The sequence below is a fragment of the Mus musculus genome, chromosome 7 (genome assembly GCF_000001635.26).
Source record: "Mus musculus strain C57BL/6J chromosome 7, GRCm38.p6 C57BL/6J".
Lineage (NCBI taxonomy): Eukaryota > Metazoa > Chordata > Mammalia > Rodentia > Muridae > Mus > Mus musculus.
The window spans coordinates 120,310,351-120,326,908 of record NC_000073.6 but is presented as its reverse complement, the minus strand read 5'-3'; the positions used below and the strand labels follow the sequence as shown (position 1 = coordinate 120,326,908).

At 41.0% G+C, this 16,558-nt stretch overlaps 1 protein-coding gene across 5 annotated transcripts in view; it reads right to left on the bottom strand.

The window, feature by feature from the left end:
* Positions 1–1,554: 1,554 nt before the first annotated feature.
* Abca14 (ATP-binding cassette, sub-family A (ABC1), member 14) overlaps positions 1,555–16,558 on the bottom strand; it is a 121,428-nt gene continuing 106,424 nt past the window's right edge. For 3 of the 5 annotated variants that reach the window (XM_017312271.2, XM_006508142.3, XM_006508143.3), the window contains 7 exons: positions 14,623–14,748; positions 14,206–14,400; positions 8,821–9,008; positions 7,987–8,157; positions 7,418–7,608; positions 2,277–2,350; positions 1,555–1,871 (listed from right to left, as the gene is read on the bottom strand). In XM_017312271.2, coding sequence (XP_017167760.1) covers positions 1,731–1,871; positions 2,277–2,350; positions 7,418–7,608; positions 7,987–8,157; positions 8,821–9,008; positions 14,206–14,400; positions 14,623–14,748 — 1,086 coding nt within the window. In that variant the 3' untranslated portion in view covers positions 1,555–1,730. Of the gene's footprint in view, positions 1,872–2,276; positions 2,351–7,417; positions 7,609–7,973; positions 8,158–8,820; positions 9,009–14,205; positions 14,401–14,622; positions 14,749–16,558 lie in introns of all 5 variants that reach the window. The other 2 variants (XR_003946550.1, NM_026458.4) reach the window with 2 other exon arrangements.

The window sequence follows — 16,558 nt, the reverse complement described above, 5'->3', positions numbered from 1 at the left end:
CATGCACCTGAAACTAGCTCAGGCCATAGCAGCCTTTACACTCTTGTTACAAGGATATGTCAGAATATTCTTGGAAAGTAACCACTAAGTTTGATTATTGCTGGAGGCAGAGAAATTGATAGTATGGTTCACAGAGAACCCAATCAACGCAGGTAGGGGTGTGAGTGGGTTCTGATGCTCCATAGTGTGCAGTGTGCACAGACCACGTGTGTGCACAGTTCATCCAGGCAAAGGAGCAGGCTGCCAATAGTGTTGTTACAAGAGGGAGCATAGGCATAACCAAACAGGGTCCCAGGGTACTAACCTGCCTCCTATGCTTGCCTGCTTCACTTTTGTTATTGACAGTATCAACTGAGGATGCAAACGCCGAGAACAAGCCGCCCCACAGTACAGCAGCCCCAGACTGTTTGCTGGGTGATTCTGTGCTGCCCACTATACTTGTCTATTTCTCAGACTGAGTGCTAGAGAGAGGATTAACGTCTCATGGTGTTCGCCATTTGCTCTCTGTTGTATGCCGGCCTGAGGCTTACAAGGACTGGGTACACCAAGGAGGCAGGCTGGGGCTGAAAGAGACTTAGATGGCGAGAGGTTAATGGAGCCAAGACATGATTCTGTTCAAGGCCCTCCAGTTTACAAGAGTGTGCTTATAAAAGGGGGGAAGGCTCATCCCCTGCCAGTCCATTCTTGGTGTCTGGAGCCAGCCTGTAGGCGATGTGCAGAATAGGACATTCCTCTGGAAAATCTCAGAGGCTTCTCAGTGGGTAGCAGTGTCTTGGAGAGAGCAGTGGCTGGTGGCAGAACAAAAGAGCCATCTAGGTCAGAAGGCTCCACCTTAGGTAATTTCCTTCTCAGTGGCAGCAAGGTCAAAGTGTGGATCAGCCTACTTCAGGGCTGAGGGAGGCTACAGCTCTCCCTGCCTAGACTGTAGGAATGCACCCCACCTTCTTTCTGTCTTAGAGCTGGGTCAGAGTAGGAAAGAAGACACGGGATTCTCCTTTGCCATTGTTTCATTTTTGAGACAAAGATTCATGTAGCTTGTCTCATAGCTGCTCTGTAGTGGGGACTGGTCTTAAACTCCTGGACTCCCAGCTTCCACCTCCTCAATGACAGGATTGGAGGTACATGTGGCTCAAAACACACTATTAAAAAAAATGTTTCCTTTCTGTTCTTAGACTTTCATGTTCTTAGTGCAAAGACTCCTGATTTGACTTGGGGAAATGACTGTTCAGCTGACCTTTTAATCTTTGACATTGACTGTGTGTGACATGAACGTATGTGTGTTCTGGGAAAGAGATGATTCTCCTGGGGCCTCCTCCTCCTCCAGTGCACAACCAGCTGCTACAATGTAATGATAGTGTTCTTCATGTTGCCCCAACTATATCACCATCCTTTGAATGTTTCTATTCTCAGGATACTCTGGAAAAGAAAAAAAAAAAAAAAAGACCTTGTCTCCACCCTGGTAAATGCTGTTTCTTTCATGTTTCTAGGAGGGAGAACAGGGTATTTCATAACTTTAGCATGTAGATCTGAACATACTAGATACACATACTCATCTAAGTCTATAATGAAGGGGATACATTTTATTATGTAAATATATTTACACAGTTATATATACGCAGGGACAGTGATACACACATAGTTATATATACGCATGTATATACACATGTGTCCCTCTCCAAACCCAAGTGCATTTGAATAACGACGTCATAATCACTGGTTGGAACTGAATGTCAGGGCACTGCTTTCTCATAGCCGCTCCGTGGGTTATCTGGATTGGCAAAGGTCAGGAAGACTTGCTCCAGCGTGATCTGACTGATGGAATAATCTTCCAAATTGTAGTCCTCCTTCGCTTTCTCCAGAATGCCAAACACCTTCAACAAACAGCAACAGAAAGCATGCAGTTACCACTGAAACGTTCCCCCCAACCCCCCACCCAGAGGACTCCCTGCTTCCTCTCCCCAGTGTCCATTGGATTCACAGTAGAGGACAAAAGGCTCTGGGGGTGGGGGTGGGGGTGAGAAGGGAAACCCAGAGAAATAGATAATTGAGAAACTAAGGGCAGGCAGACCTTTGTCCCAGCTCTCTGGAGGGACACAAGCTAATACTAGGATTTAGGGGCAGAAATAGAAGGCAATTACATTCTAACAGGTCTGAAAGTTAACATGAGTGCTAGCACATCCGCAATGCCAGGCGTGACTCCACGGCCTGCATCCCCAAGGGCATCACTAGTGTGCTCCTAGCATTAGTGCAAAGAAGTGCATGGCTTCGGCCATCACCTTTCCCCAGCTGTTGTTCTTGCTGGGAATGTAGTAATTAAGGATCCCTTGATTCTCTTGCTTTAAGTCGCTACCTAAGACAAGAAAGTAGACAGGTGAGTAATCTTAAAAGATTTCATTTAAAATTCCCTTAAAATAATGTGACGTCTGCACCATATAATATTCGGGGGAGAAACTAACGGGTCAACACATAAGTGGATAGGACCGAGTATTTAATAACATGAGCCTTATGGGGACCTTCTACTTCAAGCCACCACGTACAGTATAGCTAAAGTATTTACGAGGTTTATTACTGATGGAATCGTATTATTATATGGAGTACATGACAGTTGCCCAGTGTACTGTTTTCAACTCACATGTCTAATGTTAGATACTACTCATCCTAAAACTAACATTAGGAGCTTTGATTGCTAAGCCAGTGCTGGGAATGTGGTCTGGGCAACTCATTCTGGGTCGTGCACTTTCCTGTGCCAGCTTTGGAGGAGAGTAGAAAAGATACTGCCTCAACATTCTTGTGATTATGCACCTCCCTGCCATTGGCAAGGTTACAGCATACAGGCCACCAAAGTCTGGCCATTTGTTAGTTCGCTTTACAGTTGTGTAAGAATTCACCAGTACACACAAGGCAAACGGTAGTATCCATTATGAATTTTGAACACACACTTTAGTTATACTTGATTTGTAGATTAAGTTGACTTGGATTTAAAAATTGAAAGTGTAACTCATATATAGTTAAAATGTTAGATTTCCTTTAAGATTAGCCCCAAAGAATGCAGTCACACAAATCTTTTTATTATGTCCTATTTCAAACATAGAACTTAATTATTTAAAGTTACTACACAGGAAACCTCCCATTCAGGTTTTAAAAAAAAAGTTACCCCCACACCCCCACATTCCACTTTCCAGCCTCTGCTCCCAATAAAAGGTCTCTAAGTGCCTTCAATGTAATTGAATAAAATTGCTCCTTATATATTATCTTCTTTCTTTTTTAATCTTAATAGTTTTATTTTGCTCCTGATATTAGCCTCTACCAGTCATCTATATAGTCGGGCTGGGTAAAGTTTTTAATTCTTTCAATGAACACTATGTTTCGATGGTTCATTCATGTTGTTACATTGTTACAGGTAATTCCTTGTCTTTTCTGCACCACAGTCATCTAGTATGTTAGTATCCCATAGTTTCTTTTCATTTGACTGACAGTTCTTTCTTCTGTCAGAAGCTCCTGAATGCCTGTGTTTTTGTTTGTTTGTTTTATTTTGTTTTTGTTTTTTTTAAACCTAGCTCTTAGCATAGGTGATTCAAATAATTACAGTCTGTTCCTAGCTGGGGAATTTCTGGGCCACTACTCTTTTCAGTTTGAAGATACAGGGGACTACAAAGGCTGTTACTCCCTTTCACAATGTGACTCTTGACTTTATTTGTTCTGTGACTGGGCAAACACTGGACACGTGACTAATGCAGCCTCCGTGGAGACGGGGTCTACAGGGGAAGATGACAAGAGGGTTCACTCACACAGGAAGTCACTGAAAACTGGTTAAAAACAACAAACACTCCAAAACCTCAACAAACTCTCAAGAGCCAAGTATCGGGCTAGCAGAGACAGAGTATAGAGCCATTGCTTTTCTATTATAATGGTTACATTCTCCATTTAAAACCACTGTTCATCTTACATTACTAAAACCCTCATCAATGGTGTGCTATGTGACCAGACACCATTCATTTAAACCAGTGCTTCTCACCCTTCTTAATGCTGAGACCCTTTAAAACAGTATCTCATATTGTAGTGACCTCCCCAAATATACAATTATTTTTATTACCACTTCATAACTGTAATCTTGCCACTGTTATGAATTGTGATATAACTGTTTTCTGATGGTCTGAGGTGACTCTTATGAAAGGATCATTCAACTCCACGGGGGTGGGGGGTGGGGTGGGTCACGACCCACAGGTTGAGAACCACTTATGTAACCTTTTGTTTGGTTTTGTGTTGAGGGAGATTCTCAGGCCCAGGTAGGTGTAGAATTTTCAATCCTCCTGCTTGAAGCTCCTCAGTGCTGGTGTTCAATTAGAGATCCACCACCAAATCAAGCCAGCCTAATCTTCACTGGTAGCTCTTATGCAGGCGCTTCCTCAGCAATATTCCCAGCTGATCTGAAAATTGTCATTTGATTGTTTTTCCTGAAAAGACTTATGGGAACAATAATGTTTAGATAGTTCTATGTTGATGTGTGTATGTGTGTGTTAAATATTTTGCCTACATTTTTTTCAGCTGCTTCTGTCCATTGGTAGGGTGCAAATATCTGCATCTGACTCTTTCAGCTGCGTGTTGGGTCTTTTGGAGAGCAGTCATGATAGGTCCCTTTTTGTGAGCACCCCATAACCTCAGTAATAGTGTCAGGCCTTGGGACCTCCCCTTGAGCTGGATCCCTCTTTGGGCCTGTCGCTGTACCTTCTTTTTCCTCAGGATCCTCTCCATTTCCATCCCTGTAATTCTTTCAGACAAGAACAATCACAGGTCGGAGATGTGACTGTGGGATGGCAACCCCATCCCTCACTTGATGTCCTGTCTTCCTGCTGAATGTGGGCTCTATAAGTTCCCTCTCCCTACTGTTGGACATTTCATATAAGATCCCTCCCTTTGACTCCTGAGAGTCTCTCACCTTCCAGGTCAGAGGTTGCCTGTTTCCATTCTTTCTGCTGGCCCTCAGGGTTTCAGTCCTTTTCTCTCACTCAATACCAGATCAGGTTCCCTTCTCTACCCCACTCCTTCTCCCCTGTCCACTTTGCCTCCCAGGCCCCTCCCTCCCTCCCCACTTATGACTGCTTTCTTCTCTCTCCCAAGTGGGACTGAGGAGTCCTCACTTGGGCACTTCAGTTTGTTGACCTTTTTTAGTTCTGTGGGCTGTATCTTGGGTATTCTGTACTTTTGTGTATGTGTGGCTAATATCCAGTTATTAGTGAGTAAATACCATGCATGTCCTTTTGGGTCTGAGTTACCTCACTCAGGATGATATTTTCTAGTTCCATCTATTTGCCTGCAAAACTCAGGATGTCCTAGTTCTTAATAGATGAGTAGTATTCCATTGTGTAAATGAACCACATTTTCTGTATCCATTCTTCTGTCATGGGACATCTAGGTTGTTTTCAGCTTCTAGCTATCACAAATAAGGCTGCTATGAACATAGTGGAACATGTGTCCTTGTGGCATGGTGGGACATCTTTTGGGTTTATTCCCAAGAGTGGTATAGCTGGGTCTTCAGGTAGATCTATTTCCATTTTCCTGAGGAACCTCCAGATTGATTTCCAGAGTGGTTGTACCAGTTTGCAATCCCACCAGCAATGGAAGAGGGTTCCTCTTTCTCCACATCCTCTCCAACATGTGTTGCCACCTGAGGTTTTCATCTTAGCCATTCTGATTGGTGTAAGGTGGAATCTCAGGGTCATTTTGATTTGCATTTCTCTGATCACTAAGAACTTTGAACATTTCTTTAGGTGCTCCTCAGCCATTCCAGATTCTTCTGTTGTGAATTTTGGGTTTAGTTCTATACCCCATTTTTTTATTGGATTGTTTAGGTTTTTTGGTGATTAACTTCTCGAGTTCTTTATATATATATTTTGGATATAAGCCCTCTATTGGATTTGGGGTTAGTGAAGATTTTTTCCCCAATCTGTAGGTTGCCAATTAGTCTTATTGACTATGTTCTTTGCCTTACAGAAGCTTTCCAGTGTCATGAAGTCCCATTTATCAATTCTTGATCTTAGAGCATGAACCATTGGAGTTCTGTTTAGGAAATTTCCCCCTGTGACAATGAGTTCAAGGCTCTTTCCCACTTTCTCTTCTATTAGGTTCAGTGTATCTAATTTTATGTTGAGGTCTTTGATCCACTTGGACTTGGGTTGTGTACAAGGTGACAAATATGGGTCTATTTTCATTCTTCTACATACAGACAGCCAGTTAGATTAGTACCATTTATTGAAGATGCTTTCATTTTTCCATTGTATACTTTTGGCATCTTTGTCAATGATCAAGTGTCTGTAAGTGTGTGGCTTTATTTCTGGGTTTTCAATTCTATTCCATTGATCAATGTGTCTGTCTCTGTACCAATACCACGTAGGTTTTTTTTTTTTTTTTTAAATCACTATTGCTCTGTAGTAAAGCTTGAGGTCAGGGATGGTGATTCTCCTGGCTGTTCTTTTATTGTTAAGAATTGTTTTTGCTATTCTGGATTTTTTGCCTTTCCAGATGAGTTTGAGAATTGCTCTTTCCATGTCTTTGAAGAATTGTGTTGCGATTTTGATCTGGATTGCATTGAATCTATCATTTGCCTTTGTTAGGATGGCCATTTTTACTATATTAATTCTGCCAATCCATAAGCATGGGAGATTTCTCCATTTTCTGAGATCTCCTTTGATTTCTTTCTTGAGAAACTTGAATTTTTATTGCATTCATTGAAGTTCTAACTTCCTAGGAGACTTTGGAGATAGGACTTTTACCAAGGTAATGGAGTTTAAATGGGGATGTAGGTGTGACTACCTTAGTCCACTGTGACTAGTGTCCTTTTAAGAAAAAAAAAGTAGATGCCAGGACACTAAGGAACTACTCATATACAGAGGATAACTCGTGGGAATAAGGTAGAAATGAAGGTGTCTGCAATGCAAGCCAAGGAGACAGCTAGATCTTGGCCCTCTCTCATCTAAAGCTGTGAGAAAATAAATGCTGTGTAAGACACCCATTCTGTAGTATTTTGCTATATGTGTCAGTTCTAGCAGATTGATACAGATTTTCTTTTTAAAATGTGGAATTTTTCTAAAATAAAAAAAAAACAAAACAAAACAAAAAAACCAAAAACTGAGGTCTTCAAACTCTAAATTCTATGACTTCAGATAGTAAATCTTATACCAGCTCATATGGATAACTATCTGATTCATTCACACAAAATATTAACAAATATTTGCCATTTTTCTTGAAAGTTTTACATAAACAGACACAGTTACAGACACAGCCATTTCCCCAAAGACCTCATTATCGGATGTCAGACATACCATCAACTCATGGGAAACTACTGTGAGACACAAAGCATGTAGTGTGTGAGGCCACACACATGACTTATCACTCGCAGAGTTAATCCAACCATACTTACCTGGGAAAACTTCGGCAATAAAATCTTTTAAATCTTGTACCGTGTTGTCATCGGTGTCAGTTTTGAACTTGATGGTCATGGTGTAAATATTGCCAAATTTGTTCTTGAGATGCTGAGGGCTTCCCAGGCACACAAACTTCCCCTGCACCATGATGGCTAGCCTGGTACAGAGAGCTTCACACTCCTCCATACTAGAAAAATTAGCAAAATTCCAGAATATAAGACAAAATCATCTCCACTGGAGGATATCTGTATACCTAACATTTTTGTGATCCCCTTTGAAAATATAATGTTCATTTGCTTATTATCAGGGCCATAGGGAATGAAGCTTTATTAAAATTCAAAACAGTAGAAGACCAAATCTTCCAATGGAACAGGTCATAAAACATCCTTACCTTATATATTCAAACATTCTTTAGGATTCTATCCATAAGAATCTCACATACTCAAGCAAAATTTCTATACACTATTCCCAGCCCAGATATTTCCCTCTCACAGTCATAGAATTCCTCCCAACCTCCAGCCACACCCCATGAGCCACACCTGTGAGCCACACCTGTGAGCCACACCTGTGAGAGGTTATGATGATGACCTTGCCACTCTCCCTTGTCTTTATCACTGCGTTCCAGAGCATGCGCCGGGCTAGTGGGTCCATGCCAGTGGATGGCTCATCTAGGAAGACAACTGTAGAGTTTCCCATTATGGCAATGGCAGTGCTCAGCCTACGTTTGTTTCCTCCACTTCAGAATCGAGGGAGAGAAGAGGAGAATATAGATTTACTCTGCAGTAATTTAACAGGTAACACACCCAGTTATTACTCAGATTTTTATTTACAGGAAAAAAGTTGCCAAGATTTCAAAAGGGCTGAGTATCTGAAAACAGTTGCTAAAAAACATTAGAAAATGCTAATTATATGTGATTGTACTAAGATACAGGACTCAAATCTAATAGTAGACAGCAGTTCACTTTCATTTGGAATGGAAAAGATGACTTTTGGTTTATCTAATTTAATTTTAGCCATACTACGAGTTAAATTTAGATTCTTATTCTTGTAGTTTCTTGAGATTCTCTGACTTATAAGCTATATGGTGGATGGTCAGGAAAATACAAAGAATCTCATCTTTGTCCTTTATGAGGAGACAAAGAACCATAGGAAAACCAGAAGAGAGATACACACTTTTCTAGCTCATTGGCAAAAATTCAAATAGAATCATATTTGTGAGTCTATCTCTGAAAAGAAAAGATGTGGTGCTCCTAGGGTCTGCTTCAGTGCAGAAGAACATCTGAGTGCTTCAGGTATTGCCTGTTTGTTATGGAGCCTGGGCTAGACTCTTGGCAATTCATTCCAAAGAAGGAAGATGTTAGACTACTTCTTTGGTGGGAGCACCAGCATGTGATCTCACCTCAAAGTGTAAATAAACTTATCAGCCTGTGGTTTCAGATACAGCATTTTCAACAAGTTGTCCACATAGGCTCTAATACTGTTCTCTGGAATCCCCCACACCCTGGCATACATTGTCAATATCTCCCGAGAGGTCATGTAATCCAGCAAGGCATCAAACTGCGGACAGTAGCCAACTTTTGACCTTACCTAAAATAAAAGAACATTAAGAGAAGTAAGACAACTCACTGAGCATCACATAGTAAATATGGATAATATAAAAATCTTGAAGTTCTCTGGCCTATGCCCCTGGGACAAACTGATCTATCACAGAGTTCTAGCAAAGAAGTTTGTATCTTTTCCAATGGGTCACAGACTTACTATGGCTAGGGGTGGGTGCATGGATTATAACTCATGAAGAACTTCATGCATGAAGGTGAATATGCCCAAGATTTATAAAATGACAATAGAGTGGTCCAAGTATTTGCAGATGTATATTTGTGTGGAGGAGGCTATTCTAGCATTGCTCAACCTGTCATGATGTAAGTCCAAGAAGCAGTGTGATGTCTACCCTCAACAAGTAGATGATTGTTTTTGAAACTTGAAACTTGTTCCTTAAGCCGTCAGTCATTCTGTCCCAAGGGACACCAGGATATCTAGAGTGAAGCCTGCTAAAGAGGTAAGTGGAAGATTAGCAATCTCTAGGTTAGGTTTAGTGAAATCCTGACTTCTTAGTTGTGATAAATGGATGAGTGGAGTCCTTAGTCTTTCTCTTATGTGTGATATGGCTTCTTGAGCGTTTTCTATAATACAAGTAAGTGTAGTTGGAATTCTAGCTCTTATTTTTAGATACATTAGTCATACACTAACATAACACATGCTACAGAAAATAGATTACCTGAAGACAAAACACTTACCCACTATGCAATTAAAAGTCAACAGGAAAATGGTATCTATGTAAGACAAGACATGTTTTAATATCTCTTTTAAAGGCTAGAAGGTTACAGCAAAATGAAACAAAATGAAAAATCAAAAGTTTTAGTTTATTTTTTAGAAAACTATGACTTTAGGAATGGCTAAATGAAGCCCAGGTATGGCATGGTTGAGCAAGGGCTAAGAGCTGGCTGTAGATGGACATGCCAGTAGGGCATGCTGAAGAGGCAGAGGCAGGAGAATCAAGAAGAAAAATCGATGATTAAATATGGAACAACAGGCTCATAAATGTGAGTAGGGGTACAGCACCTGCTTTCAGATCTAGGTTTATGAAAAAAACACAAAGAAAGCAGGGCTGGCATGGGGGCACACCTTTTAATCCTCAGAATTTGGAGGGCAGAGGCAGGCAGATCTATGAGTTCAGGACCATCTTGATCTACATAGCAAGCTCTAGGCCAGGGCTACACAGTGAGAGTCTGTCTCAAAAAACCAAAACAATAAACAGTATTCATAAAAACTTTTAAAACATGGATAACTGGGAAAGGAAACAAACAGATCAAAAATTTTTAGGCGATCAAGAATACTGAAAAATAATAGTAGTGTCAAAGCCATGTTCTCTCATTTAAAGATCTAGAGAAATAGACATTTTAGAATGAAAACCCATTATAAAGAAAGCTAAAGTATTTGGAAAATGTAGGCATAAAATAGTAGATGCTCCAGTGTTAATTAGGGATTCCAAATTGTATGGATACAAAGGATGAGTCTGCATTGTACCTGTTTCTGACAGTATGTTAGAAAGGTGTTAGGAGGTGTTAACAAAGACTAAGTTAGGTTTAGTCACATCCTGACTCATCCTGGAAATGTCTCAGCAGGAGGAAGCCAACCCATCACTGCCCCTGAGTGCTGAGCCAACCCCACATATGGCCTCACATTTGCTCTCGTGTTCTCTAACAAGTCCCAGAAAATCCTGGAACATAAATTTAGTTTAAAATGTTCTGAAGTTTATATATATATAATCTTTCTAGTAAGCCAAAGTTTCCTGTCTGTTCAAGGCCTTAAATTACTCCAGAACATTATGTTTTTAAAGACAATGGAACAGAAATTCATAAAAGGATATTTCAGTATACAAATTAATAAGCAATCACAAATAGCACACAACACCATCTATATCTGATACCGAAATTACCATATCCAGATGACAAAACAGCTACAAAGATCATTAAGACATAAAAGGCTGCCATAAATGTTTCCCACCATTTTACCTTCAGAAATTCCCAACATAAAGAGAACTTAAAATAGCAACACAAGGGACAGTCTTAAGAACAACAGCAGGAGCCAAAAAGACTCCTTTTTGTTTCAGCAGCAAGAAACACACATTCCTCGCTGGCTTACACAAGAACCAAACAGAACATATAAAAATGAAGAGCACCACAATTAAGACAGCTGTAGAGACTGAGTTTAAAACAGGCTAACTACAGCTGAAGAAGAGTTACGAAACAGAAGAGAACTCATCTGTAGTTGTAGCTATAACCTTGTTAACAGGTATTGTATTGAGCACAATAACACACTTTAAACACTCTGTAAGTTTCTTGGTTCATATTAAATTTTCAATAAATGTCACTTAAGTACAGCATAATGATGAAAAGGAATCAGGAAATAACCTCAATGGAGTAGTTTTATAATTACAGAACTAGTCATAGATCTAAGATAATGTCTTAGTTAGGGTTTCCTTTGCTGGGAAAAGACACCATGACCAAGCCAACTCTTAAAAAGAACAACATTTAATTGGGGCTGGCTTACAGGTTCAGAGGTTCAGTTCATTATCATCAAAATGGAAAGTGTCCAGGCAGATATGGTGCTGGAGAAGCCCAAAGTTCTACATCTTGATCCAAAGGCACATAGGAAAAGACTGGCTCCCACATGACTAGAAGGAGTGTCTTAAAGCCCATCCCTACAATGACACACTTCCTCCAATAAGGCCACATCTACTCCTACAAGGTCATACCTCCTAATCGTGCCACTCCCTAGGCCTACCATATGCAAACCACCACAGATTATTTAAATTATCCTATTGAAAGTACATTCTTCAAAAAACAAAATGATTTCTTTCTTCGGGGACTTACAGTTCTTGTCATACAGATCTTTCACTTGCTTGGTTAGAATTACATCAGGATATTTTAAATTATTTATGGCTATTGTGAAGGGTATTGTTTCTCTAATTTCTTTTTCAGACCTTTTATCATTTATATTAAGGAGAGCTACTGATTTCTTTGAGTTAATTTTACATCCAGCCACTTTGCTGAAATTCTTTATCAGCTGTTAGAGTTCTCTGGTAGAATTTTTGGGGACATTTATATATACTATCATATCATCCAAAAGGGGGAACAAAATAATCATGGGAGGCAGAGGGAAGGAAGAACCTAGGTAGGAGAAGGAAGGGTGGGAAAGGAGAGGATTAAGTATGAGGGTAGACAGGAGAGAGGCCCAGAGGGCCAGGAGAATGAATGAAAATATGCAGCTGCCATGGAAGGGGGTGTGGGGAAACTGGAAAGTCCCAGAGACCTGGGATGGGGGTGGCTCCAAGGACTCAATGTGTGTGACCTTAGCTGAAATAACCAACAGTAGGAATGTGGAACCTGAGGAGACCACCTCCAGTAGTCAGACAGGACCCTCAATTGGAGGTTTTTGTTTTTTTGTTTTTGTTTTTGTTTTTGTTTTTTGACCCAAATTGCTCATCTAAAAGAAATGTGGGGACAAAAAATAGAGCAGAGACTGAACAAATGGCCAACTAGTGACTGGTCCACCTTGGGATCCATTAAATGGACAGGCACCAATTCCTAACATTATTTCTGATGCTACGTTATGCTTACAGACAGGAACTTGGCATGGCTGTCCTCTGAGAGGTCTTCCAGCAGCTGACTGAGACAAATGCAGATACTTACAAGCCAAGCATTGGACTTAGGTTGGGGAACCATATAGAAGAGTTAGGGGAGAATTTAAGGAACTGAAAGGGTGGCAACACCATAGGAAGACCAACAGTGTCAACTAGCCTGGACCCCTGGAAGCTTCCAGAGACTGAGCCACCAACCAAAGAGCATGCACAGACATGTCTAAGGCCCCTCAGCACATATGTAGCAGAAGACTGCCTTGTCTATAGTCTCAGTGGAAGAGCATCCTGTAGTGACTTGATACCCCAGGATGGAGGGATACCCAGAAGGGGCAGCATGTCAGAGTCAAAGAGCAGGGGTGTATAGGGGGAAGAACTCTGAGAGGAGGACTGGAAGGGGATCAACATTTGGGGAAAAAAAGGAAATTAGATAATTAATAAAAATATTTCAATAAATCCTGAAATCAGGAACAAGGCAAGGATATTATTTTCAATTATATTCAATATGGTGCTTGAAGTTGTAAATTCACCAATCAGCTTCTCAGTTGTTCCTTCTTCTCTTAGGTAAAACTGATAGCTGGAGAGTGTTAGATTGGGCATTTCCTTCAGGTTTTTCAGGCTCTGGTTATATAACTTCTATGGTCAGACTTTTTGAGGACAGGATGCTCTGTGTAGTGTTTCTTGTTTCCTTTCTCCTACAGGCTGTTCAAAGGCTTTTCCTCTGCCCTTCACACCGAGGACCTGGTTGAGTTGCCAGGAGATAAAATTCACAGTACAAGAGTACCAGCCAGATGACGGGCTTCCCAATCGAGTTTTGTTTGTTTGCTTGTTTGCCTGTGTGTGTGCATGTGTGCATGCTTGCATGAGTATGAGAATTCATACAGAGGTCAAAGGACAACTTCTACCTTTTTTGAGGTTGGATCTCTTGAGATACACCGTATACACTCAACTGGCTGCCATTCTCCTTTCTCTGCCATCTTGCTGTAGGAATGCTGGGATTACATATACTTATCCTATGGCATTTGGCTTTTATGTGGCCTCTGGGTATCCAAACTCAGATCATCAGGCCTGTGCAGCAGGATCTGAACCACAAACATCTCCATCTTGCTCTGCAGTTTTGTGCTGGATAAGGGGTGAGTTGTTTGTTTGTTTTTCTTCCTCTGTGCCTTAATTTGGGGGGCAGTTGGTTTCCAGTTCAGATTTTCTTTTTTGAAACAGGGTCTTACTGTATAGACAAGGTTGGCCTAGAACTTGGAGATCCATACGCGTTGCCTCCTGAGTGCTGGTGGTATTAAAGGCATGTGGCACCATACCCAGTTGGTTTGGATGTTTAATTGTTAGGGTTGGACTAAAAACTTCAAGGTTCTTCTTAAATACTAGGCTGGACACTGTGAGTCTAATGGATGATTGAGTGCTTTATGTGCCATGCTCGAGGTGCTGCTGAGAGAAGTTGTGTCTCATTTGGAAGACATTTCTCTCAAGGTGAGGCTGCCTTTCTTACCATCCTGTGTTCCCTTACATTTCATATCTCTTTCTAGATGCTACTGTCAGTTGCACCCTGGGTCATGAGGGTGTTTGTTAGCATACCTTTAAAATATTTCTGGTGATGCTGTAGCCTTCAATGAACACATCCCCAGAGGTAGCTATCTCTTCTCCAGTCAGAATTTTAAAGGTAGTGGTTTTCCCAGCTCCATTTAATCCCAGCAGTCCAAAGCACTCCTCCTTTTGAATGGCGACAGAGATATTTCTCACAGCCAGAGTAGGTGGAATTTTAAAATATATCTTAAAAACAAAGAAAACACAAAATACATGCAAAATGTGTAATTGGATGGTTCAAACACAAAGTTTCAAACCTTTACAGACAGAAATGCTTCAGACAGGTTCACAAGAACTCTACATCCCATACTTTGGGATCTACTAGCCATAGATCCACAGGTTCACCATGAGCTATCAGGACTTATCTTAGGGAATGAAGCCATATGCTGGCCATTGAAGGACATTTACCTTTATGAGCTCTTTAATGAGCACAGTAGAATTTAGTGAGCGCCAAGGATGGTTCAGGATAGTCTCTCTTTCATTTTGTACATCTTCCTCTTCTGAGTATCCAGATAACTCCTCAGACATTCTAGCCTGAATTGTGAAAGCAAGAATGGGTGTTATACACTGAATATCTTGCCAAGACTGGATAAATTAATGAAGAATGAACTGGAGGATTCTTCCAGAGTGTCAAAACAGAAGTCAAGAGACTTTCTGCACACAACCACAGCTCTCTTAGAAAAACATATTTCGATCTGGGGGAGCCATCTTGGTTCCAGGATTCCGCCGAGACTAGTCTGCACAGGTGAGAGTGTGGACTACAGAAGCTAACAGCTTCTGGGACAGGCAGAAGCCACAGAGATTGTGAGGCAGACCCCATTTCGGGCTCCAGACATCCGGGCACCTTCCCTGGCAGAGGAGAGGTGTCCACCCCGCCCAGGAGGGCTTTGCCACAGCACCTGGGAAAGCCATCTTGGTTCCCGGATCCCACCAAGACTAGTCTGCACAGGTGAGAGTGTGGACTACAGAAGCTACACAGATTCTGGGACAAGCCCTGTTTTGGGCCTTCATCTTCTGCCATGAGGCAGGTCCAAATGCCAGATATTTGTCCACCTTCCCTGCAAGAGGAGAGCTTGCCTGCAGAGGGTGCTCTGACCACTGAAAATCAGGAGAGAGCTAGTCTTCCAGGTCTCCTGATAGAGGCTAACGGAATCATGGGAAGAACAAGCTCTAAACAGAGACAACTATAACAACTAACTCCAGAGATTACCAGATGGCAAAAGGCAAATGTAAGAATCTTACTAACAGAAACCAAGATCACTCTCCATCATCAGAACCCAGCATTCCCACCTCAGCCAGTCCTGGGCACTCCAACAAACTCGAAAAGCTAGACCCGGATTTAAAAGCATATCTCATGATGATGGTAGAGGACATCAAGAAGGACTTTAATAACTCACTTAAAGAAATACAGGAGAACACTGCTAAAGAGTTACAAGTCCTTAAAGAAAAACAGGAAAACACAATCAAACAGGTAGAAGTCCTTACAGAAAAAGAGGAAAACACATCCAAACAGGTGATGGAAATGAACAAAACCATACTAGACCTAAAAACGGAAGTAGACACAATAAAGAAAACCCAAAGTGAGGCAACACAGGAGATAGAAACCCTAAGAAAGAAATCTGGAACCATAGATGCCAGCATCAGCAACAGAATACAAGAGATGGAAGAGAGAATCTCAGGTGCAGAAGATTCCATAGAGAACATCGGGACAACAATCAAAGAAAATGCAAAAACATCATGATTCAAAACATCCAGGAAATCTAGGACACAATGAGAAGACAAAACCTACTGATAATAGGAGTACATGAGAATGAAGATTTTTCAAATCAAAGGGCCAGCAAATATCTTCAACAAAATTATAGAAGAAAACTTCCCAAGCCTAAAGAAAGACATGCCCGTGAACATACAAGAAGTCTACAGAACTCCAAATAGATTGGACCAGAAAAGAAATTCCTCCTGACACATAATAATCAGAACAACAAATGCACTAAATACAGATAGAATATTAAAAGCAGTAAGGGAAAAAGGTCAAGTAACATATAAAGGCAGGCCTATCAGAATTACAGCAGACTTTTCACCAGAGACGATGAAAACCAGAAGATCCTGGAGAGATGTTATACAGACACTAAGAGAACACAAATGCCAGCCCAGGCTACTATACCCAGTTACCATAGATGGAGAAACCAAAGTATTCCACAACAAAACCAAATTCACACATTATCTTTCCACAAATCCAGCCCTTCAAATGATAACAACAGAAAAAAAAAATACAAGGACAGAAACCACGCACTAGAAAAAGCAAGAAAGTAATCCTTCAACAAACCTAAAAGAAGACAGCCACAAG